Here is a 26,178-nt window from a genome sequence, read left to right as displayed (position 1 = left end):
AAAATTGTAAACATGTTACATAATCAGGCATTCAACAGTGTCAATAGTACAGACTGAATTGTCTTAAAATGTGCACATATAGTGTGTGAAGAGCACTCACATCTTGCAATATGACATTTTTAGGCCAAAATGCCTAATGTCTTGAAAACATATTCATTTTCCTAACCAGTTATAAATTAATATAAACAAAACAGATGATATGTCAAGATTAATGCTCCGATATCAACAACTAATACCAGGCAGCATGTGTACAATTTTTGTTTCCAGACAAGGAAACACTGACAACAGAGAATATAATGGGGATAACAAAGAAGGTTGTCTATGAAGCAAAATATATAGTAACGCCTATTGCCATGGTGATATAAATGTGTGGTAGATTTTTCACAGACATCAGTGGAAAGTTTGTAGTTCATCGGATATGTAAATGGAGAGAGAGAGAGAGAGAGAGAGAGAGATGCTGATCGTTCACTCACACAACACTGTTTACACGACACCGTTTTCAACAAAAACGTAAACCTTTTTATGCATTTTGGCAGTTTATTTACACAACACCGGCATTCTGGGTGCCTGGAAATGCAATCTTTTATAAACGGGTTTCAAAGTGCACATTTTTGAAACCGGTCTCTTTGTAAACAACAAAAATGCAAATCAGTGAAAAGTATGACTGCACATGCACAGTTGCATAATCAGCTACAGTCTTGCTACAGTCTTGCATCGCCATCTAATGGCCTGGCAGTAGAACACAGCATTTTCAGTAGTTTTCACCGACTGCAACATTTGTACAGTGCAACATTTGTACAAACATTTGTACAGTAGGGCAGGCCATAATGGATCCATGCATTCGGTCTTAAAGCGGGGCTCAGTAGTTTCGGGATTTCTTCGCTGTATTTTCGCTTTTTGCTCGCAGGTTTCTCTCTAGAGCTCCCCCCACAGCTTCGGAATAGATATTTGACAACACTGTTGTAAAAACTCGTTGGTGATTCTCAGACACCAGAGGCTATAGATCAACGACATCAAAGCAGATGGGACATTCTTTAAAACGTCTTCTTCATTCGGGTTCGGACAGCGTGAGGGAGCGCAATAATGACAGCATTTTAGCAGATTTCTTTTGGCCGTAAAGCAATTGTTTACATCGCGAGACCTGATATCACGCAAGACTTCCTGACGCAGTGGCCGGCGGCCCGCCGGCTCAAAGTTGCAAGTGCGGATTTTCCGCTCACGGGCACCAGGGGGGAGCGAAACGACCACCATTCAACCCGAAATAAGTAATATAACCATTCCAATGACTCCGAAGCTGTTCAGTTAAGGTAAAAAAGTTACTTAGTTCACCTTTAAAGGGACAGCAGCCTAACAAACCTGCTGCTTTTTAAAAAAAATTTTTTTACTGTTAATCAAAATACAAAAGACAAAGTAAGCCCTCACTGCTATCGAATGAATTACTTTTGTAACTTTATAAAGATTCAGCTATATTTTATTTCTACTGCACAGAATCAGGTCCCAAATCAGGACAAATTAAGACTTTGGCGGCTTCACTTTTCACCAATGGGAGAGAGTGAAGGGGCGTCATCCATCTTTTTACGGTCTATGGATGAAACTCAATATTTAGTAAATTTCTTTTTTAGGTTTGTCATCAAGGCGAACATGTCAATTATGTAAGGGTTAATGCCCGACGAGGTGTCCATTGTCAGGTATTAATGGACGACGGCGAGGCGTGAACTGTCCGACACGCAGCGGAGGTTGTCTGCGCCGAAGTCCATTAATACCTGACGATGGACACCTCGTCGGGCATTAACCCGCATATACCATGGTCACTTGCCAAATAACACGTTTTTAAAACAGTAGTTTATATTTTAATTAGTTTTACAATCGAAATCTAAAGTTTTCACAAACAATAACTTGGTTTCCCTGGTTACGCCTGACGGTTTATTTACTAGGTGTCCTCTATCACTTTTTAATGGACACCTTGCAGCCAATCAGAATCGAGTATTCACCCAGACCATGGTATAAACTTGAGGTAGCTTCGGTGATTGGTATGGCAACTTTCTCCTGTTCTGAATGCACATGTATAAGTTTTGGTCTTAACACAATATAAGGACCCTTTTTACAAATCCACGAAAGTAAACTAATACGGTATCATGACATTATTTTGCTGAAAGTCAGATTAACTTCTTTCATTTACTTTTTCTTAACTTTCTCATTTCTCTTAATGTTCCTTAATGTTAATGTTACTGTGGAATCTCATCATCAGCTCCAGTCAGTGGCCCATCAGTCTGACCAGTGGACGTCCCATTAGCAGCACCCTCCTGTAGATTGTCAATCGGTTGAAGGGACACTGTGACATCATCCTCCTGAAATTCAGAAACAGATTCACAGAAGGAAAAACAGATGTTCAGTATTAATGATTCAGTCACACAAACACAAAACAGTGATTTTTTTCTCTGATGTTTATGAATGTCAAGAGCCCTGTTCTTCATTCTGAAGTCGAACAGCACAAGATCAGCACTCTCTTAAAGTGACACTTCTCCAATTTTCAACCTGCTTTGTATTGTTATATTGACAGATGTATATGTAAATGAACAAAGTTTACCCATTCTCCAAGTCGACACTATTATGACTACAAGTTTGCTAAGAAGTAAGTATTTCCCACTAAAGTAAGGCGGTATTTGACTCCGGTAAGCGTAGCCATAACAGACTGGTAGGAGTGGCCTTGGATGGCAACATGCCCAGTGCATTATGGGTGTTGCAGTTTTTCCACCGATTTGGCCAGATGGAAGACAACAGCTATTTTTCTTCTGTTTTCTTTGGCATACATATAAAAGTTTTTCGCCTTTCTACTGTATATTAGGCGTGAAGGTTTTATTGAAAGCCCATTTCTCCAGCAGTGAATAAATCAATAATTATTAGTGTTTCTATGTAATGATTTCAGACAGAAAACTTCAAACACACACACCACTTACAGATCTCTATCTGTTATAAAAATAATTTGCAGACAGTTTCAGAGCTCAGAGTATCTCACCTGACGATGATCATCGCGTGGTGTCCAGTTTTCTGTTTAAACAACAACAAACTATTACTTTGGTCAATTAAAATAAAAATACGTACTTTTACATATTTTTAAAGAAGCTTGATGCACAAAAAATATTATATTTATATTTTGGAAGATAAGCTGCATACTACTTGCCTTTTTGTTTTGATCTGTAGAGACAGTAAATCACAGCAGCAGCCGCCACAAGCAGAACAGCAGCAGCACATATTCCTGTTTTACTAGCAGCACTTATTTCTCCTACAGCAGCTGAAAATAAACCTTCATCTGGAACAGCTGAAGACAGACACACATTATTACTAGAGATCACCTGATAATCAGCTCTACCAATGCACCTTATTTTTCAACGCAGAAGTAATGTGTTTTCTGTGAATGTTTAAGACTTCTGATTTATTACCCGCTATAGGGAATCAACGAGAAGAATATCAAAGTGCAGTAAACTGTAAAACTGTTTGCTCTACAAACCAGCGCCTTTACAACTAAAACAGTACATTAAAATAATATGGTTAGAAACACCAGTTTTCAATATCAAGTGGCATAATGAGCTGTGATGACACCGGAAGCCAGACTCATTCTCACCTGAAAAATAAGGTGAATACTTTTAACTAGCATTTATGGCCCTTTTCCATTACCAGTACCAGCTCAATCTGACTCGACTCAGCTCGGCTCGGCTCGCTTTTCGCTCCATTTTCCATTGCAGATAGTACCTCAATAGTACCTGGTCGTCATAGCAACGCAGCAGGAAATGATGACGCAGTGAATAGTGACGATTCTCTCTGACCAATCAGCAGTCTGCCATGTTTTCACGTCACATTTTAGTATCGCCTCAACTCGCTCAGAACCTCGCCAGAGGTGATATGAAAAAAAGTACCTGGAAGCAGGTACAGGTACAACTTTTACACAGTGGAAAACCAAACAAAGCCGAGTCGAGTTGAGGCGAGCTGGTACTGTGTAGTGGAAAAGCGGCATTACACTTATACATATGGATACACTACTTATACACTTGCACATACTCACTTTTTAAACAGGCCACAATGAAAACATTTACTGTTTCATTTTAAATATAGTAAACTGTATTTTAAAACTGCTCAAGTGAAAAATGCACTGAATGATTAAATGAGACTCACCAGTGACAGAAACACTGAAGCTCCTAATGATGCTGAATCTGCTGCTGTTGATCAGTAGTTTATATTCTCCAGAGTCTGTGTTTCTGGTGTTTGTGATGATCAGAGATCCAGTCTGATGATCCAGCTTCAGTCTGTCTCTGAATCTCTCTTTACACTGATCATCTGTACAGATCTTACTCTGATCTCCAGTGATTTCAGCGATGAGAGTGTCATTAAGATACCATGTTATTGAATCATTCAGTTTTCTTATTACACCAGTGTATAAAATAGCAGATTCTCCCTCTTTCACTGTCTTTCTCTTGATTTTATCCCGTTCAAAAACAGAAACACCTGAAACATAAACCAAAAGATGATTGGAGGATCTTTTTCAGGGTAAAAAACATGCTCTCTTGACTGAAAAGTCTGAAAAGCAACATTTATCCACATTTTGTGCCAAAATCTGTACTCAAGTAAAAGTTCTAATAGAAGTAATTACTCAAGTAGAAGTAATAATAAATAATAATAATAATACTAAAAAGTATCCAATGAAAAGACTATGTGTAGCAAGATATTAATTAGCCTACGTCAGATCTAATTCAGAACATGCAAAGATGATGATGATGATGAAGTCAGTGAAGCTTGTATTACAATAGAGGTTTCTTTCTATTATGTCCACACATGACAGATCGCATGTCATCTTGCAGTACCTTTATAAAATAACAAATTAAATTGTAATCATGACATTATTATTTAGATAGAAATAATACTATATAATATTGATCTATTCTATTACTATTTTAATTCAATACATTTAATGACATGCATGCACATAGTAATTTATATTTAAATCAACAAATTCCACTTTAACAGTAAATGTGTTTTTGTAGAAATTATCTTTATACTGTATCTAAATTAATATACAGGTAAAGAGAAAAAGCACCTCTGAATGTCAGCAAAAAATCCCTAACACATTAATGATGTGCTTTAAATGTACAAGATTTGCATTTTAAACATAATGACTCACCATATAAAATAACATTGAAGGTCTTTTCAGTGTCGTTGCTGCTGCTGCTGATCTGTAGTGTATAAACTCCAGCATCTGTGTATCTGGTGTTTGTGATGATCAGAGATCCAGTCTGATGATCCAGCTTCAGTCTGTCTCTGAATCTCTCAGTATCATTATAACACTGAACATCTGTACAGATCTTACTCTGATCTCTATTGATTAAAGCGATGCGAATGTAATAATAAGACCATCTAATTGTGTCTTGTTGGTTTGTTTGAACACCAGAGTTTAGAGTGAGTGAATCTCCCACTATCATCGACACTCTGTCTTCATCAGCACCTGAAGAAGAAATCAACAGTTAATTATAAGCCAAACAAAATAACAAAATGAAAGCTGAATATATATTATGTAAGGGTTAATGCCCTTCGAGGTGTCCATTATCAGGTTTTAATGGACGACGGCGAGGCGTGAACCGTCCGACGCGCAGCGGAGTCCATTAAAACCTAAAACCTGATAATGGACACCTCGAAGGACATTAACCCGCTTATACCATGGTTACTTACGAAAGAAAGAAATATTTAATCAATTAATAATACTTTAATGTGTTTTTTTTACTTATTAAGTCGAGCGTACTATTTAATATCTCCCGTATACAGGCGTTGCCAAGCAACGTGGCCACAGCGACCCGACCGCAGCAGTTGATCAGTGAGTTTGAGCCAGCGCAATCATTTAGAACTGTCATCAGGCAAATTGATGGGACGCCTTTCCTAGGTGTCCATTATCACTTTTTAACGGACACCCTGCAGCCAATCAGAATCGAGTATTCACCCAGACCATGGTATAACAGACCGCATTCTACATGCTCCACCAAGAATTCAACCAAGCCATGTAATAAATATATATATATATATATATTTTTTTTTTACAGTTTGTGGGTAGTTTTTATTTTTCCAGGTAAAGAGAAAAGACATCTGAATCTCACTGGGAAAATATCAGTAAAACAACAATGATGTGATTTAAAGGTAAACTAGGTAGTTTCAGAGAGTTTAGCAATAGCGATCTAGCTTTGAAAACATGAGATCCCACTAGAGGGCTGGATTTTCTTTTCATCCAAAATCTGACAAATTATGTGAAATTCCGCGTTATAGCCTAAATTCCGTTTTTATGCCTGGATTCTGCGATAGTGTTCGTGTTTTCCGCATCGCAGGAATAAAATCATTGTGGTCCTACGGTTGCTAACCGCTGTAAAATACAAAGAATCTCACCGTCACTTACTGATCCAGGATCAGTGATACTTAGCAGATGTATTTTCGATTTGAACTTGAGCTTTAGAATTGCTTGGGAAAATGTAGCTTGTGTGGACACTACCGCACAACTTGATCAAAAAAGGAGCTTCGCTATTGAAAAGCTATTTGATTTAGAAAACAGCGACGCTACCACCACGCTACTGAGAAATGTAGTTCAACTACTAGTAACTACGCTACTGTCCAACACTGTTAATTGCTATGAGGATGTGAAAAATGTTTCAATAAGTATAACAAAAAGTTGCCTACCCTACCTTTAAAAGTACAAGACTTGCTTTTAAAAATAATGTAGTAGCCAAACATCGGGTTTGATTAGTCTTTTGTGATATTTCTTCTTTCCTTCTATACTGTTGTGTATGTGCACGTGCGGTGTGACGTCATTTGTAACTATGGCACCGTGAGGGGGTGTGGTGTGTATATTAGTGTGTGTGTTCACCTGTGGGACATGGCGGGTTGTTTGGAGCATGGCTGCAGGGTGAGCATGGGGAAAAACTTTCTTTTGACCGTCACTACTGTCAATGACGTTACTACCATCACTATCTGTTTCTATGTTTGATGTATCTTCCCTCGACTGAATGCATTTACTAAAGTAAGTGATTGGTGTTTGTTCTTTCTGCTGGTGAAACGGAGTAATAAAAATAACATCAGATGTAATACTTCAGCGTGACGCGTCTTTAGTATAATCTCCTCGTGTCTTAGCCTGCTGCGGCTTTTGGATTGTTTTTAAAGTGTACGCCGCTACACATAATGACTCACCATGAACAGACACAATGAAGATCTTTTCATGGATGCTGACGATCTCTAATAGATAAATTCCAGAGTCTGCGTTTCTGGTGTTTGTGATGGTCAGAGATCCAGTCTGAGGATCCAGCTTCAGTCTGTCTCTGAATCTCATATCACCATCTTCACACTGAACATCTGTACAGATCTTACTCTGATCTCCGCTGATTTGAGCAATGCAAATGTCATTAAAATACCATTTAATGTCTTGTTTTACTTCAAAACCAGTGTTTAAAGTGACTGAATCCCCCTCCATCACTGACACTTCATCTGAAACAATCCAGGGAAAACCTGAAGGAGAAATGAACAGTACTATTAACATTTCAATTAACATTAGAAAATTAGAAACTTGCATATTCTGCAAAGGGTGAGCTTATGTATTGACAGTTTGCCACCACCCTTTCCCTATCGGTGCATTTCACACAACTAAGAATTTTCATATTCCCATAACTTATTTCATAATGAATGTTACTGTAATGAATGAATATGAAATACTCATAACTGAACCCGAGCAGGTGAGTCTGAGCCATCTTCAAGAAACGGCCCAAGATGCATCTTTTTCATCAACACTTGACCCAAACTAAGGTCACTGTGATGTTTCCAAGTAAGGCATCACATTTTGTTGATCCTGGAACAACATTCCTGTCTGAAAATTTTGTCCTAAGCCTAAACGTAAACCTAAACATAACGTATCCCTAAAACAATGATGGTGAATAACTATATATATATATATATATATATATATATATATATATATATATATATATATAAATAAAACTTACTACGCAGACTAACTTTTTTTTAACAATATCAATTTACAAACTCAAGTATAACATGAATTATGTACTTAAATCTGTTAAATCTGTAGTCATCTCTGTGTATGCTGAAACAGGTTCGTGTGTATAAAAGACACAAAAGCATATTCAGTACAAAAAAATAGACTAATAAGGACTATGCACAGTAAAGTTACTCTGTTACTCTCTGGTTTGGTCTAACTGTTTCTATTGTTCACGCTTCAGGAGAGGAAAGTACGATATCTCCACGTGAAGGCAGCATTGCACGCTATGAAGCCAGGTTACTACCAAATCACACGATTTGATCATTTACACGGACTTTTCAATATTTTCTTTTCAATAGTCACGTGACATCTAACGCTTGGATCTTAGTTTCAAGTTTCTTTTATCGCTGGCAGTAAGTGAGATTTTCTCAAAGAGTGTATTGCCATGGTTGAACAAAAACACAGAACGCGAAATTCCAACGATGAAAGCCTGTCGAATATAACGCGATTGGAGTTTAAACAGTTTCATCGTTGTCCGGAAGAGAGATAATAAGCCTAAATATCTTACCTTGGTCGAATAAACACCAGAGCAGTAGCAAACTATAAAGAAGCTTCATTTTCACCACTTTTCCTCAAAAATAACAATGAACTAGTTGATGTGACATTTGAAGCGAGGCGTCGGAGCGTGTGTCGAGAAAAAGTGGGCGTGCCAGATGAAGCCGCGATTCGAGGCTTGTGTTGTTAACGTGAAAATCACGTGACTAATGACAAACGAGGGCTCGGTTAGTGTGGATACGTGTCGCTTCCGGAAAAAGCAATGGGTCTGGCCAGAGAATGTTTAATAAGGCGAGAAGTTTCACTCTCAGTACACTTTCGGCTTCTGAATTGGTTGTGTGATATAGTGATTTATGTTTATTAATTTATTCAAATGCATTATATAATTGTTCAATGTTATTTTCTTGATATTGCTAATATTGTTTGAATGTTTAATTGTGCTTTAGGTAAACGAAATAAGTAAGTTATGTGCATTAATCCATGTAATTATTTTCATTTGGCATACCAGCGTGATGACGTCATCGCACACTTCGGTATGTGGCGCGCGCCCGTGATTCGCTCCATTCAGAATCACTTTTAAAGAAGCAATCACTTTTTTATGCTTTATTCAGTAATAGAACATACAACGATTTAATGCAAAAATAATACAAATCAACCAATGTAAAATAATGAAGAATAATTTCCACAATTTAAGTTAGGCTAATTGTTTTTATGTAAAAAACAAAACCCCCAAATAATCTTAAATTATTTTGACAATACACAATAACTGCAAGGGACCATACTGTAAAAAAAATGTTTATATTAAAATATGAAAATAATTAATCAGAATTTTGTATTTAAAGCAAAATAACGTACAAATCAACCACATGCACTACAATAATGAAGAATAATTTCCAGTTAATTTAATTGTTTTTTTAAAAGAAAAAGAAAAAATATATATTGACAACACACTTGAACTACAAAAAAGTGACCAAAATTGTCACATCAAAGACGCATTGCGCGCACATACTTCAAGACCTCCATCATCCAAAAAGCAATCCCAGCTACAGTAGCCATGGGTTGTCATCTGAGGAGTAAAACCCCACACGCACTCCCGTTGTCCATTTCCCTGGTAGCCAGACCCACAGTCTTTGTAAAGCTGGCTGCATTGTAGACGGCTGCACATAGAGTTGGTGTACAGCTTTCTGTAGCTTTGACAGTGTCTCTTTGAAAGTCTAGAAAGTCTAAAGATTAGAAAAAAATATATATAAAAGCTCTACATCTGAAAATACATCATTTATCATGACGGTGAAGAGCAAAGGACTAATAACACTACCCTGAGGGGTGCCATTTGCTACAAAATAGCTACCAGATATTTCTTCCCCAATTCTCACCCATAGAGCGCCCATATAGGAAAACCCTATACCTCCTACTCCTAAAAGATCTAGTTTAATTAACAACCCTTCTCTCCACATCATCTCATATGTCTTATTAAAATCTAAGAAGACCGCCACCACTGTTTCCTATTAACCTGGGATTTTAATTAATATAATTATTTTTTTTATCTATTTTAAAATGACCGGTTGTCCGTTTGTGCAGTGCTGTGAAATGTTATTTCATATCACTTTAACTTGCAGTGTGGTTCGTAAAACAGTTAAATGTTGTAGTTTACTTTTAATCTAAATGTAGAGTATAACTTAGCATTTTATTACTTTGGTTATGGACATCTGGATGAAAGCTGTCACAGACACAAACGAGTATAAGATCACTGCATAACTCCATTAGTTAGTAATATTGACGGTCAAAGTTAGATATTCACCATAACATGTGTAATTTATTAAACCATGTAGTCCAGGAAGAAGTGAGAAAGAGGAGCATCTCAAAGTGTAACAGTCTCTTTAATCTTTATTCTGCTAGCACCTGCTGGTAGATGTTGTAACTACATGCTCTCAGCAATCTTTTGTCATTGAAATCGGGGCTTTAGAAATATTATTCTGGGGGGAAAATATTTGCATTTTTGTGTAAAAAACAAAACAAAACATACTTTCAAAACAAAACTTACATACAATACCAGTCCCAGTCATATACAAGCCAGGAAAAGGTTTAGTGTCTGGTATATACACTAGTTATCAACAGCTAAACCCAAGCACAAAAACATCACAGAAACTCTTCTAAATCGCCAACATAATACTAAACATTAAAAAGTCTTTAACTTTACTGAAAAGTGCGTAAAATAACAACTGATTTTAACATTTACTCTCCTAATGAATCTAGTTCAGCAAGCTTTGCTTGATACTGCACTGTCCTGTTATGCCAACGCAAATGATTCCTGTAGTCACATCTTACATATTTAAGAGGATGAACATAATGAAATGAATTCAAATTAATAATAATAAAATTGGCCAGATGAAGAATGCCGAACTGTTTCTCTTCTTTCCCTGCTTTTAGTTTTGATGCATTGATTCAGTACTTTATTACTCTGTGAAGCAGGTTTATCAAGAGGAAGTCAGACTGTGAGGTTCAGCAGGACAGGAACAAGCTCTTACAAACTGAACACAGATGAAACAAATGGCCTCTGTCGTGCAAAAGCTTTTTGTCCATCTAACAGATCAAACCACGTTTCTGAAGAAAACCGACCGCAGCGGTTTCAGTTTGACTCAACAGATGAGCTGCAAGAGTCACACCTCAATGAGACTGGCAATGAGAGATGGTCACATGGTTATAACTGTTTTTTTCTTTCATATACACAATAATTGATTATTCAATTGAACTATAAAACCACTTGAAGTTCTTAATCCAAGGAGATTCACACAACGTTCTCCTTTTATGTAGTCTATTTAAAATATTCAACTACAATGTTAAATGAGAAAAAATAAATGTTTCCACTGTTAAAACAGTTAGGCCTGGTTTCACAGACAGGGTTTAGATAAGCCAGGGTTAGCCCTTAGTTCAATTAAGACATTTAGCTTTTATAAACGTGCCTTATAAAAAAATGAGTGTGCGTCTTGAGACAAAACAATATTTTAAGATATGCCAGTGCAAGTTGCTTTCAGTTAAAACAGATCAAACATGCATTTTAGTCTGGGACTAGACTTAAGCCTTGTCTGTGAAACCAGATTTTAAAACCGTAATTAGAGCTTGGAAAAACTTTCTTAATGTAACTAGAGGCTGTATAACATGCGTTCAGGTTTTTTTTTTTTTTAATTAGGAGGGTCAGACTCGTTGTGGGAGGATTCACACAGATTAGTGTTTTCAGCGGAAAGTTTTATTAGATCAGACACTGAACGGGTGAAGAAAATGTTTCACATGTTTGTTTTGTACTTTTTGTGCTGGTGCCGTCTGACTGGTGAGTTATAAAAGCATTTCAGGCTTTTAGACTTAATATTTCAGAACAGTGTATACCGTACATTCGCCGTTGTCTTTGTCTGCCAGAGAATTTTAAAATTGTGATTTGCAGGCCTTAAAAGTCTATTAAACAGTTAAAAGTCATGGTAAATAATGGACATTTCTATTCTGAATAAAACTCAGTGGGGCTCAGAAAGCACTTTTCAAAACTCAGGGCTTTTCCTGAAAATACATAGCCATCTCTATATGAAATATATAAAACTTTAGTAGTAGTGATAATGAACAACAACAGAAGTCTCATATATAATAGGCCTGTTGGTCAAAAAGCAGTTAAATGAATCCTTGAGTCCGTGTCACCAGTTGGACATACAGTAAAATGACTGTGTAAGATCTACGCCGGCTCAGCTTCGCCCAGCCTTTCAATAAAAATGGATACCTGTTGCTGCACCATCTAAAACTACGACCATGTGCAACTACAGCCAGCACAGATAATTCACAATGGTTAAAAACTTTGCTATTAATAAAGAACTTCAAGTGAAGACACTGTACCATCTGATTTCAATGAACGAGGTTTTTATTTTTGAACTCTTTGTACATTCTTAAACCGCAAACGTCCGAAGAATGTAAATGGTTGTTTATTTAAATTTGGGAATCGTCCCTGTTTATTAAAAGTAAAAGAGCTACATAAGCCTTCTGCAAATGTCAAAGTGCTCTTTCTAAAAGGTATATGCGCATACAGCTTAATTCACTTTGAAGCCTAAGGATTATGTAATTAATAATTATGTTATGTGTCAGGTAATGTTGCTTTTCTTTTTTACAGTTATTTTAAATTATTCACAGGCTAAATATCGTTTGCAGTGAATGGACTTAAAGACGTGAAAAATGATGTCCAATCAAACTGTCCATCCGATGATACAGTGATACAGTTTCTGCTAATAATCCCAGATAAATTAATATTTAATATTTCCTACATTATTAAACATTACATTACATTGCATACAAACATTACACTACACTCTAAAAAATGCTGGGCTGTATTAACCCAATGTTGGGTCAAATATGGACTAACTCAACGTTGGGTTAAAAATGCAATTTAAAAATGGACAAACGCAGCCGTTGGGTTACATTTTTAATGTAACCAATGCAATCTGTCCATTTTTAAATTGCATTTTTGTCCATTTTTGATTTTGTCCAAAATGCAATTTGTCCATTTTTAAATTGCATTTTTAACCCAACATTGGGTTAGTCCATATTTGACCCAACATTGGGTTAAAACAACCCAGCATTTTTTAGAGTGTACATTATAATGGTTTCTGTGTTATAAATGTTGTTATGTCAGTCGGCAGTGTGAGCTAACGCACATCTCACTTATCCTGCGCAAATGAACCGTAAACATTACAATTGGCGTCTGCAGTAGCAATTAATTCACTGACAGGAAAGTAATCTTGTCTGAACAAGTCATGACTTTTAACTTTACACTTTTGACTGTAAGATTTAGTCTCAGATGTGCGATACTCCTTAATAGTGCAACAGGTATTAATTCCATACAGGACTTTAGGTGTATTTTACATCCAGTAGTCTTACAACTCAGTGTACGCCCAGCTGGTGCAACCAAACTCTGGTTTGTAAACCATCAGAAGAAGCATTAATCTGATCCTGTTCATGTTCTCCAGGTGTGTTTGCTGCTGAAACAAATGAAATGCAGTCAGTGTCAGTGATGGAGGGAGATTCTGTCACTCTAAACTCTAATTTTACTGAAATGATGGATGATGATCTGATTCTGTGGAGGTTTGGAGATGAAAACACTTTAATAGCTGAAGTGAATGTACTGGACGACAGCATGACTGTATATGACAATGTTCCTGATGGGAGATTCAGAGACAGACTGAAGCTGGACGATCAAACTGGATCTCTGACCATCACAAACACCACAACTGAACATACTGGAGTTTATAAACTATATGGAGCGAAACTGTCAATAAAAACATTCAGTGTTTCTGTATATGGTGAGTAGAGATCACTTGTCTCATCCTTCACAACTGAAACACTGAGTATTTTAACATATAGCCTACAGCCCCATTCAGCGCCTCACTGTAACAGATTTTTGCTTTTCTGGTGGACAAATGGAAATACATTTTTTGTGGTAATCAACATTATGACAAAAATACTTTGGATTGAGCTTAACTTGTAGTGAACTTTTGAATATGTCTTAAAAAATTTACATACTGAAATGTTTAATAATTTTATTACAGCGAGTCACAGAAAGACTCGCTGATTGTCAAAACACTACACCAAAAATAAGATTGTTTAGATTTACCCACATCTCTCTTAATTCTCTCATGTTTCTCAGCTCGTCTGCCTGTTCCTGTCATCAGTAGAAACTGTTCGTCATCATCATCATCATCAAATTGTTCATTGGTGTGTTCATCAGTGTTGAATGTGAGTGATGCGACTCTCTCCTGGTACGCAGGAATCAGTGTATTGTCCAGCATCAGTGTGTGTGATCTCAGCATCAGTCTCTCTCTACCTCTGGAGGTGGAATATCAGGATAAAAACACCTACAGCTGTGTGCTGAACAATCCCATCAGCAACCAGACCACACATCTGGACATCAACACACTCTGTCACACATGTGCAGGTATGATGCCATTAATGTTGATTTACTCTCAGTTATATAGTACTGATGTGTCAGTGTTCGCTGTAGATCAGACGGACAGATTCACTCACACTAATGGCTCATTTTGTCCATTACAGATCAAGGCCTACCTTTATTGTACATAGTGTTGATCTCTGCTGCTGGATCTCTGATGATTGTGGTTATAGTCGTGATCTTCTGCATCTGCAAGAAATGTAGAAAAACAGGTCAGGAGAGCAAGTCATTATCTGTATAAATATCTATCTTTTTTAAGACAGAAATTTCAATATAATACTATAACTATCATTGTAAACATATCTGTGATTATTGTTAATGCAGTTCAGACCCAGGAGGAAGACAGAACTGATTCAGCATTGTGTAAACCAACAACACGACAAAAGGTAAGAAGTTGAAGGAAGTTGTTGCAGTCAGTTAAAGTGATTGAAGTTTGTTGATTGAAGTTTGCAGCATCAGACGGTCAGTGAACAGACGTTTGTGGTTTTACTCGTTACCTTAAAAAAAAAAAAAAAGATTCGTTTTTTCAAAACAATTTTTGAAAACAATTTCTATTTCTATTTTTGCTCATTATGTGATCTGTGGCCTAAATGATCTTTTGCTTAAAATCATATGTAGCTACTGTGGTTTGCAATTTTAAATAGCCTAACCCATACAAAATCATTGTTTATACCATTAGATTGTCTTTGGACAGAAAGTAGGACACAGAGTTATTAACTGTCCTCGATCTGCAGTTCATCATTATCTGAGCTGAGATGCAAGACATTGGTTGCAGCCATTGGTTGCTTTGTAGACGTACTGTCTCTGCTGTTGCTTTAGTGTGAAAGACAGTCATTCTCAGCACAGGCTGTCAAAAACAAACCTGCAGAACTTAATCTCTGTTTGATGATTTAATGGTTTGAAAAGTCATGATTGATGTCATTTCCTCTTGTTGCTTCATGTTAGCATCTGTTCTGTACAGTTTTTCAGAACAAAACAAGAGATTAAGCTTTGCACAGAGAAACTTCAGTTGGTATTTTACTAATTTTCTATTGTATCAGCAATGTTCCTGATTGAGTATATTTTTCCTTGCAGAAATCAAAGACTGATGCTGTGTATGAAAATATTCCCAAAAAACGATGATCAAATACACATACATTTTTATTGTTGTATGTTGTTGCTCTGTATTAATTTAATATAGTTATTCTGTTTTATCTTACCATATGGAACTTTCATTATTAAACATTGATCCCCCACACTTCACTGTTTGTTTTGTAAATCAATTATTTATTTTTTACAATATCACACAGATGGTATATGCTGGATATTTTTACAAATGTTGTTGCACAAGCACATCATTGCTTTCTAGTATCCAAAGCAGAAAATCACATTTCTCTAATAATAGTTAAACGTACAGTATGGAATTTTTTGCCACTAGGGGTCGTTAACCTCTTTACAATAACAAAGGCGTAGTTTGATGACGCAACACATGCTAAGAATTATGGATCTTGTTGTCAACGTCAAGCCGACCGATCTAATAATGTTTATGGATGACTAAATACATCGATGTTTTTATCATGACTGTGATATGAAGCAGGTCGGGATTGCTAAAACAGCTATCAGCTCCACACGCGACGCAAGTCCCGCGGATATAAAAGGAATATAGACATTTCATTCTACCGAACTACACGCAGAATTACTACTCACAGGTCAGTTTATTAGACAAATTAAACTTGTGAGGTAACGCAGCGCTGTTTCACTTGGTCTAACATTACACTAGCACACTAAACTGCATTTGAATGTGTTGAAATGTATGTGTTAGTTTGTCTGTATGAGACTAGCAGTAAACTAGATCAACATTAGAATAACATACAGATCATATTCTGACATTTTATCATTGTTGAACTATATAACATTGATTAGTTTTATGTAAATGTGCTCACCTGTTTCATAAAGTACATGTTGGAGCGGTCGAAGTCTCGGACGTGGAGCTCTCGTTTATATACTGTCTATGGGAGCTCTCGGCATCTCGAAAACACCGCACTGATATTGATTCTCGGTTTAGTTCTCCTTTTTTATCCAAAGTCTGCTTGCCATGGTCCATAATGTTTGAACGAAACAACAACAGCATGCAGATAGACATTACGAACTACACAGTTGTCCACGTCTGTCGCTTCGGTTACTATCAGAGGGCTCTGGTTCATAGCTCTGGTTGCCATGGCAGCACGAGTGGAAACCAGGGACAACGCGGATATGACGGCATTGACGGCGACAAAACGGAAATAAAGAAACGGTACGTGTCTTCGAATTAAATTACAAATTTCTCCTGGTTTGAAAGTTGTTGGAAACAGTTGGGATAATGTAAGTACACAACTAAAAAATATATATATAACATATAGTGAATTTTGATATTTTTAAAGCAAAGAATTTACATATTGTGCCATTTGCGCTGCCCCCTGTTGCCCTTTTTAAACTATAACAATAACTCAATTAAACATGTATTACATATTACATTTTATTATATCAGCTCTGCCTTAACATGTAATGCTAGCCATTCCGTGACAGTAGTAAACCACAAAACCAGCTCATATCCCTGCTATAGTTTCAATGTTATAGTTTAATGATCAAAAATCCCAGTGGACATACAGCAGGGTCATTAGGAACATTCACTTAATATTCAGAGATGGACTGATGAAATGGTCCCTCAAAAGTTGCTTTGTAGCAGTTTTATCAATTATCTGTATATTTATAGTGCAAAACATAGCTGTAAATTACTCATCTAGATGTCTCTCTCTCTTTACTTCTGTACAAACATGTGGTTTGATCTGATACGATTCTGCATGAACATATGGTATTACTGTGTTGATGTCAGTTTTGAGTGTGTATTTCAGGAGACAGTAGTGCATCTCAGTAGTGTCTCAAATGATCCTCCAAAACATCTGTGACTACAAATATATCCAATATATAATACTGTAAATGAATGGTGTCAATATAGAAATACACTTTTTGCCCAAATGAATTACAAGATTTAAAAGGAGGTAATTGACCAAGTTGGCCAGAAATAACCTTCCATCCATTATAATATACTGTACATGATATACAAAAAACATTTTAAATTACAGTTGATTAGACATTGTGTGTATATTGCTAAGGATAGCGTTGAACACTGGGGTTAGCTTGAGTAAAGGTTAAAGATTGGGTGTTGAATGTACAAAATGATCACTCTGAAACCACTTGTTAGTTTAGCTCAATTACTTCTGATAACAAGCTCTAAAATCATGACAAATTCACAGTTTTCGGCAGTTATGGCTCATAATCAGATCTGTTTTAATTGCATCACATTAACGGGGATATATCAAGTTTATTAGCATTTTTAGAAAATGTGTTTACAGACTCAAGTTTTATGCACTTTTTCCTTGGTTAATGCAGTTTCAGAAAAAGAAAAAAACAAAAAGTCTGCACAAATAAAAATAGTCTGTACAAGGTCGACTTGTGAAGCTTTGAAGAGGAGTTACACAAATGTAAAGCACAATTACATGATATATAAAAATAACACTGAGAAAAAAGTTGAGAGCTGAAAGACAAAATGGAGGAAAACAGAGGGATAATGACACAATCTTTACACCACGGGTCTCCATCTTCCTCACATCAAATACAAGAACTTCACTGTAAAAACTAATCAGCAATACTTACAAAATGCAGAATGATACACTTTACAATTTTTTGTAAAAAAATAAATAAATCACTTTTACACATTTCAACATGTATGAATATGAAAGCTAATGTATAATAACAATATTGTTTTACCTTGAACATCATTCAGATGCTTAACACCATTAAAATGCTTGTGCATCGACAGTAACAGTTATGGAGTAATGAGTATATAACAATACAATACACAATGCATAAACACATATTTGACATTTATAAACCTGCAACAATTCACAATTCAAGTCTTTAAGTGCAGTTTTTACAGGTTAATTTCCTGAGATTCAGAGTTTGAGGACACAATGATAATATTTCACGGATCAACTCTTGCTTGGTTTGAACTGCCTTTTTTTAACCACAAAACTTTGTCAACCAGACATTCAAGCATCAGTGTGGAGAATGTACAGTGAAATGTATAATTTTTCAAGTATTCCTGGAAAAAACAGTTTATAGTTAAAGCAGGTTTGTTGGTTAAATGAGCTGTTCAGCTATAGCCTAGAAATCTAGACGCACCCAGCGGCAGCAAAATGTATTTTGCAGCCAGGGCAGTCTAGCAACTCTCCATTGACTTTCGTGCTGGAAAAACCTAAATTGGGTCAAGCCAATCACGTCGTGTATAGAGTAGGCGGGGCGGGCTTAACATAATGACGACAGAGTTGCGACGGTTCCCTGCTAACTGTTACTTGAAAACAAAGAATGACAGCTGCTGGAGAACAGTCTTTCGAATCGGCTTTGGCCGCGACTCTGGAGGACTTGGAGTTAGGTTTTTCTTTGAGAAAAGAGCAAAGAACGGCACTTAAGTCATTCTTAAAATAGGAAGATGTGTTTGTAGTTTTGCCGGCCAGATTCAAAAGTTGAATCTATCTAACGTTAGCTCCGCTGTTGGGAAAACGCTCTGGTTGGTTGAAGCGCTGTCCTATTGCGTGCAGAGGGAATTTGAAAGACAGCCGTTTATCCCGCCCCTCGGATTGAGCCGTGTCTATGGTGAGCGTCTCTTGATGTAGGTCTGGCTTGCCAGGCTACTGTTCAGCATACAAATTCAACATACTGGATAATAATGTATAATGTCCATCTTGGTGAGTTTCCTGCTAAACACAGTGGGTTATATCTTAATGAACGTAAAGAAAGAAAACATTTGTACAGTAGGGCAGGCCATATTGGATCCATATATTCGGTCTTAAAGGGACAGCAGCCTAATAAACCTGCTGCTTTTTTTTTTTTTTTTTTTTTAACTGTTAATCAAAATACAAAAGACAAAGTAAGCCTTACTGCTATCGAATGAATTACTTTTGTAACTTTATAAAGATTCATCTATATTTCATTTCTACAGTGATTCTACTGCGCAGAATCAGGTCCCAAATCAGGACAAATTAAGACTTTGGCGGCTTCCTTTTTCACCCATCTTTTTACAGTCTATGGATGAAACTCAATATTTAGTCAATTTCTTTTTTAGGTTTGTCATCAAGGCAAACGTCAATTATACTTGAGGTAGCTTCAGTGATTATCATCGCAACTTTCTCCTGTTCTGAATGCACATATAAAAAAGTTTTGTTCTTAACACAATTAAGGGACCCTTTTCACATTTCCACGAAAGAGTAAACTAATGTAGTATCATGACATTATTTTGCTGAAAGTCAGAATATCTTCTTCCATTTCCTTTTTCTTAACTTTCTCATCTCTCTTAATGATCAAGCGTAGCGTTAGTTCTGGCAGGTCACGTTTGTCAAGCTCACATCAGCTGACCCTCAGCTGATCCACATCTACCTATAGGAATACGACGCCTATCACCGTATACATATATAAGCTCCTTCAGTATTATCAGCAGCTATCGCGTTTCTCAGGAGCTAATTACCCTCCTCCATCCCCAGCTCCTCCTCTCTTCAGTCAGGATTTGGCATTCTGATTCCCCTTGAATTCTCGAATTATGTTGTACTTTAAAATCTTGAATTCAATATATTTGTAAACTTTCATGTTGGTTCTGTTCTGTTTACCCCAAGGGGGGTTATTGCTGCTCTCCCTTCTCTTATCTATGATCGGCTGCATGATGCGCAGGGAGTTCTCGCCCAGAACGGAACTATACCGCCAATCCAAACTGTATGCTAATTGTCAATCGTATTTGACGGTAGTGGTCCTGACAGAATTCCTTTTCAGTGACACTGTTAAAATCATAATGTTACTGTGGAATCTCATCATCAGCTCCAGTCAGTGGCCCATCAGTCTGACCAGTGGACGTCCCGTTAGCAGCACCCTGCTGTAGAATGTCATTCGGTTGACGGGACACTGTGACATCATCCTCCTGAAAGACAGAAGCAGATTCACAGTAGGAAAAGCAAATGTTCAGTATTGATGATTCAGTCACACAAACACAAAACAGTGATTTTCTCTCTGATGTTTGCTGAATGTAAAGAGCCTGTTCTTCATTCTGAAGCTAAACAGCACAAGAGAAGCGCTCTCTTAAAGTGACACTTCAACCTGCTTTGTATTGTTATAATGACGGTAGTATATGTAAATTAACCAAGTTTACCCATTTTCCAAGTTGACACTATTATGACTATAAGTTTGCTAAGTAGTATTTCCTCCTAAAGCAAGGCAGTATTTGACTCCGGTAAGCATAGCCATAACAGACTGGTGAGATTGGCTTTGGACGGTTTTTCCATTCAGTTTTTGCAGACAGTTTCAGAGCTCACAGGATCTCACCTGATCACAATCATGGGGCAGTGTCCAGCTTCCTGTTAAAACAACAACAAACTCTTACTTTGGTCAATTAAAATTAAAATACATACTTTTACACATTTTTAAAGACTCTTATGCACAATAAATCTTATATTTTGGAAGATAAGCTTTATGTAATACTTGCCTTTTTGTTTTGATCTGTAGAGATAGTAAATCACAGCAGCAGCAGCCACAAGCAGAACAGCTCCACCAGCAGCAGCACATATTACTCCTACAGCAGCTGAAGACAAACCTGAACCTGGAACAGCTGAAGACAAACACACATTATTACTAGAGATCACCTGATAATCAACTCTACCAATACACCTTATTTTTCAACGCAGAAGTAATGTGTTTTCTGTGAATGTGTAAGACTTCTGATTTATTACCCGCTATAGGGAATCAACAAGACTAATATCAAAGTGCAGTAAACTGTAAAACTGTTTGCTACAAACCAGCGTGTTTCTAATTAAGACAATACAATAAAATAATATGGTTAGAAACACCAGTTTTCAATATCAAGCAGCATAATGAGCTGTGATGACATCGGAAGCCAGAGACATTCAAATTACAAATGGCCACGCTTGTTCTTACCTGAAAAATAAGATGGATACTTTTGACTGAGATTTACACCAGTACATATGGAGTCCAAACTCATTTTTTAAACAGGCTACAATGAAAACATTTACTGTTTGGATTTTAATATAATGAACTGTATTTTAAAACTGCTCAAGTGAAAAATGCACTGAATGATTAACTGAGACTCACCAGTGACAGAAACACTGAAGCTCCTAATGATGCTGAATCTGCTGTTGCTGATCTGTAGTTTATATTCTCCAGTGTCTGTGTTTCTGGTGTTTGTGATGATCAGAGATCCAGTCTGATGATCCAGCTTCAGTCTGTCTCTGAATCTCTCTTTACACTGAACATCTGTGCAGGCTTTACTGGGTTCATCACAGACTTCAGCGATGAGAATCTCATTAAAATACCATGTTATTGAATCATTCAGTTTTCTTATTACACCAGTGTATAAAATAACAGATTCTCCTTCCATCACTGTCTTTCTCTTAATTTCATATCGTTCAGCAGCAGAAACACCTGAAACACAAACCAACAGATGATTGGAGGATTTTTTTGGGGGGGAAGACACACAACATAAGACAACTGTGGATATGAAAGTGATAAAACATTCTCTATTGACTTTCAGCCTGAAAAGCAACATTTATCCACATTTTGTGCCAAAATCTGTACCCAAGTAGAAGTAAGAGTAATAATGTTATTAATTACGTGATTAGAATAAAAAAAAGTATCGAATGAAAAGACTACAAGTAGTGAGATACTACAGTAGTCAACATTAGAGGTCGACCTATATGGATTTTTCTCTGGCTGATGCCGATATTTAGAAATCAGGGCAGCCGATGGCCGTTATATAATGCCGATTTTTGTTTTTCGTCGATATGATTGGCCGATTTTCCTTTTTTTTCTTCATCTCTTAAAATCTAACCATTAATAAGAAGTAATACAGAAAATTGCTTAAATTAAACATTTATTGAACAACACAAGTCTCTCCAATCAGTGCACTTTTATAAATTTAAAATTATGTATACGTTAAATATTAAATACATATAATAGGTCATCAAAAATCTAGACTGTCAAATAAACTTTTAGATGAAAAAAAAGTTTTAGTGCACAAAAACTAAATAATATAGCTAATAAGAATAAGTAATAACTTGTAGGTTTAAAATTCTACGTCAAATATTTTAGCAATATTTATATTTTTGTTAGAATTACTGCGCTACTATTCTATTGTGCTCAGTCTGTTTTTTGCGCTTGTTCATGGAAATCTGTTAAAGATGTATGTAAGAATGACAACTAGTGGTCGAAATAGGTACTGCAGTCGAATACAAAATATCGGAGATTGTCGTTTCTCCCACCTCCTGCTCCTCAGACTCGACGGCGCTCACAGGGGTTGCCAGTTTGAGCACCTAACAGGAACAAGCGCAATGGATAATGAAAACCAGCAAATTGACAACGTGCAGTATCACAAACCAAAACAAAAACAAACATTCCAGCCTGGAAACACATTTCAAAGTAAAATAACTGGCTGTAGAAGTGTTTTTCAGAGAAACGAGTATGTGAACTTAGCATGTTTCCTCAATATATGCAAACATGCTGTATTTTTTATGCTTTAGTAGAGTGAAAAAGTTACATACAGCACCTTTAAGTTTAGCGGAGTTTCACTCCAGACAGCAAAATAGAAATATTTGCACGAGTTTCTAACATTTACATTTTGAAAAATATATATATATAAGTTATGCACTGAGGAAAGCACGGTCTGTCACTGAGGAAAACACATCTGTCAGTCAGCACATGTTCCACAACAAGCTTAGCTGCCCACAGATGCGCCTGCCTATTAATCGGCCTAATTTGCGGCACAATCGGCCGATGCCAATTCATTAAAAAAATGGCAAAAATCGGCCCGATCAATCGGTCAAATTTATACATGAATTTTGAACAATACACGTTCTTGTCTTAGGGCAACTTTGATTAACTTTTTTGATCCACTTCAAAGTTGATTACTGTTTTCATCATCATCTTGCTTTTTCTTAATTAGATCTGAAGTCACTGAAGCAATAGGGATTTCTTCCGATTATGTCCACATATGACAGATGGCGTGTCATCAGTGTAGTGACGGGGACACTATACTGTCAAAGCGCACCGTCCTTCGGATGAGATGTAAAACCGAGGCCCTTACTCTCTGTGGTCATTAAAAATCCATGGCATTTCTCGTAAAGAGTAGGGGTGTAAGTGTAGGGGTTCTATTCTATCTTGCAGTACCTTTTTAAAATAACAAATTAAAAAAGCCATCATGATATTATTATTTAAATAGATAGAAATAATATATTTATCTATTACCATTTTAATTAAGTGAATTATATTACATAAATGTACATAGTAATCTATATTTAAATGTACCAATTCCACTTCAAAAGTAAATTTTTGTAAAATTATACACACTGTACCTAAATTAATTGACATGTAAAGAGAAAAAACACCTGAATGTCAGCAAAAATATCTCTAAACACATCAATGATGTGTAAATGTACAAGATTTGCTTTTAAATATAATGACTTACCATACAAAATAACATTGAAGGTCTTTTCAGTGTCGCTGCTGCCGCTGCTGATCTGTAGTTGATAAACTCCAGAGTGTGTGTCTGTGATGTTCATGATGGTCAGAGATCCAGTCTGATGATCCAGCTTCAGTCTGTCTCTGAATCTCTCAGTATCTTCATTACACTGAACATCTGTACAGATCTTACTCTGATCTCTATTGATTTGAGCGATGCGAATGTCATTATAATACCATCTAATTCTGTCTTGTTGGTTTGTTAAAACATCAGTGTGTAGAGTTACTGAATCTTCCTCCATCACTGACACTCTGTCTGCATCAGCACCTGACGAACCAGAAGAAGAAATTAATAGTTCATTATAAGCCAAACAAAATAATATCTTTATAAATAAAATGTGTGTATATATATATATACATTTTGTGGGTAGAGAAATATGTCTGGAACAGCAGAAGAACATCATTGATTCGCACATTCACTCATCAGACAAACATACTTGAGTCTTATTGAAAAACTTATATGCAACTTAATGAACATCATACAACACATCCTGATTCATATTTTGTCTTTTTGTCATACTGAAATTCATAATAAATATTACCCATTATGAATATTTAATAGATTAATATTATCCATAAAATATGTTTACTTTGTACTTTACTGAAAAGTTGTTATTCTCCAACACATTAATATACAATGGCATGTTTTTTCTATAAAATATTGTTTTTATTTTTCCAGGTAAAGAAAAAAAGACCCACCTGAATGGAAAATACTGGAAAAATATCAGTTAAACAATAATGATGTGATTTAAATGTAGGGTAGGCAATTTTAGAGAATCTAACAATAGCGAGTTAAAGTAACACTATGTAACTTTTCAACCTTCATAATATATTTCCAAAACCCTTGAGATGGTACATCAACTTACAATAGGTTGAATGACACGTCTGCCAGAGCCTGACGGGGTCTGTATCGCTTTTACTGGCACTATGTTACTTCGGGTTTCGGGTAGTAACCTCACCACAAGAAGAACTACAAAATTCGACTGCTTTACGGCATACATCACTTCCCCCACCACTTCCTCAAATTCGGTCGTGAGAGGCCAACCAGTGTTTGTTTTCCATGCGTATGTTTTTGTCATGGCCGAAGCAGGCACGAAACCTAAACCCTTTCGCGGGATGTTTTTATTCGCGAGTGACGCGGATGCGCGAATGGACACAAAGTGGTCAAGCGTATAATTAGACGCGATAGATGCGAATTTGACGCTCTATTCGCGTTTGGTGTGAACACAGCATAAGAAGGCAAAGGTTTTTTCGGAGGAGACAAAGAAAATAAAAAGGGAGAGTGACAAAATAAAAGGCCGGACGAGGATCAATGCTGTTAGACTTTATAATATTTCTTTCAAACTATCTCTAGTTTTTTCGAATTTGCTGTCTGCCTGGCTATGTTACGGAAGCTGTCTGGTCCTCCATTTATCTTCATGAATCAAGTAATGCTAGTAGAGGAGCGAATTATTAGTCTGTTAGCTAGTAAACGCTAACATGCTATTTTATTTGGCATTGCAATCGATGACATGCAAATCGCAAATGTTTGAGCGAAAATGTTTAGCCTACTAAACATGTATAAAGTATGAAAGGAAGATTAGTAACATTATCATTGTGTTCATAGCTTCTGAGTTGGTGTATTTTTATATAATGTATACAACCTAAAAAATATCATCACATAATGTAAATAAGTGGTCACAGAATAAGAATATGTGAACAACTCAATTCTTACAAAAATGTAAAATAGAACCTTATAATTCCAAAGGGATTCTATGTCTAAACGGCGTGTACAAGTTTGGTAGAGGCTACGTTCTTTCAAGTAAAAAATACATGATTAGACGGACAAAATCAACTTTTAGGCTGGCTGGCAGGCTGAAAGTCATGTTTGTTTATTTATTTTTCTGGTGAAAGTGTCTTGCCTCAGGCTATAATGAAAATCGATTTTGCAATTTGGAAGATTCATCAATGGTAGCTTAATATTATAATATTGAGGACATATATGGGTATTACCTACCACACAAACACTGAATTGAATTAGCATATCCATTCTGTAAAACAATAG

General features: G+C 36.4%; 1 protein-coding gene and 1 long non-coding RNA gene across 2 annotated transcripts in view; one reads left to right on the top strand and one right to left on the bottom strand.

Moving 5' to 3' along the window:
• Positions 1-26,178, top strand: part of LOC307169983 — a 553,579-nt gene that overhangs the window by 420,596 nt on the left and 106,805 nt on the right. The gene's annotated exons all lie outside the window — the stretch shown is intronic.
• On the bottom strand, positions 349-8,780 carry LOC307169930 (uncharacterized protein). The gene is made up of 7 exons (XM_079890806.1): positions 8,586-8,780; positions 7,216-7,530; positions 5,174-5,494; positions 4,171-4,500; positions 3,182-3,319; positions 3,017-3,048; positions 349-2,348 (listed from the first exon to the last, which is right to left on the bottom strand). The coding sequence occupies exons 1-7, from the start codon at positions 8,632-8,634 to the stop codon at positions 2,226-2,228; spliced, it is 1,308 nt and encodes a 435-aa protein (XP_079746932.1). The 5' UTR covers positions 8,635-8,780; the 3' UTR covers positions 349-2,225.

This window comes from Squalius cephalus, assembly GCF_949319135.1.
Source record: "Squalius cephalus genome assembly, chromosome: 13".
Taxonomy (NCBI): domain Eukaryota; kingdom Metazoa; phylum Chordata; class Actinopteri; order Cypriniformes; family Leuciscidae; genus Squalius; species Squalius cephalus.
This window is presented reverse-complemented; position numbering and strand designations above follow the sequence as displayed.

What these genes read in the sequence shown, in the direction of transcription:
- LOC307169930 (XM_079890806.1), bottom strand. Translation starts at nt 8,634, where the DNA reads ATGAAGCTTCTTTATAGTTTGCTACTGCTCTGGTGTTTATTCGACCAA. An exon ending in CTTCATTGTGTCTGTTCATG is followed by an intron (nt 5,495 to 7,215) that starts GTGAGTCATTAT and finishes TTTCTTCTTCAG; the next exon opens with GTGCTGATGAAGACAGAGTG. An exon ending in CACGCGATGATCATCGTCAG is followed by an intron (nt 2,349 to 3,016) that starts GTGAGATACTCT and finishes TCTGAATTTCAG; the next exon opens with GAGGATGATGTCACAGTGTC.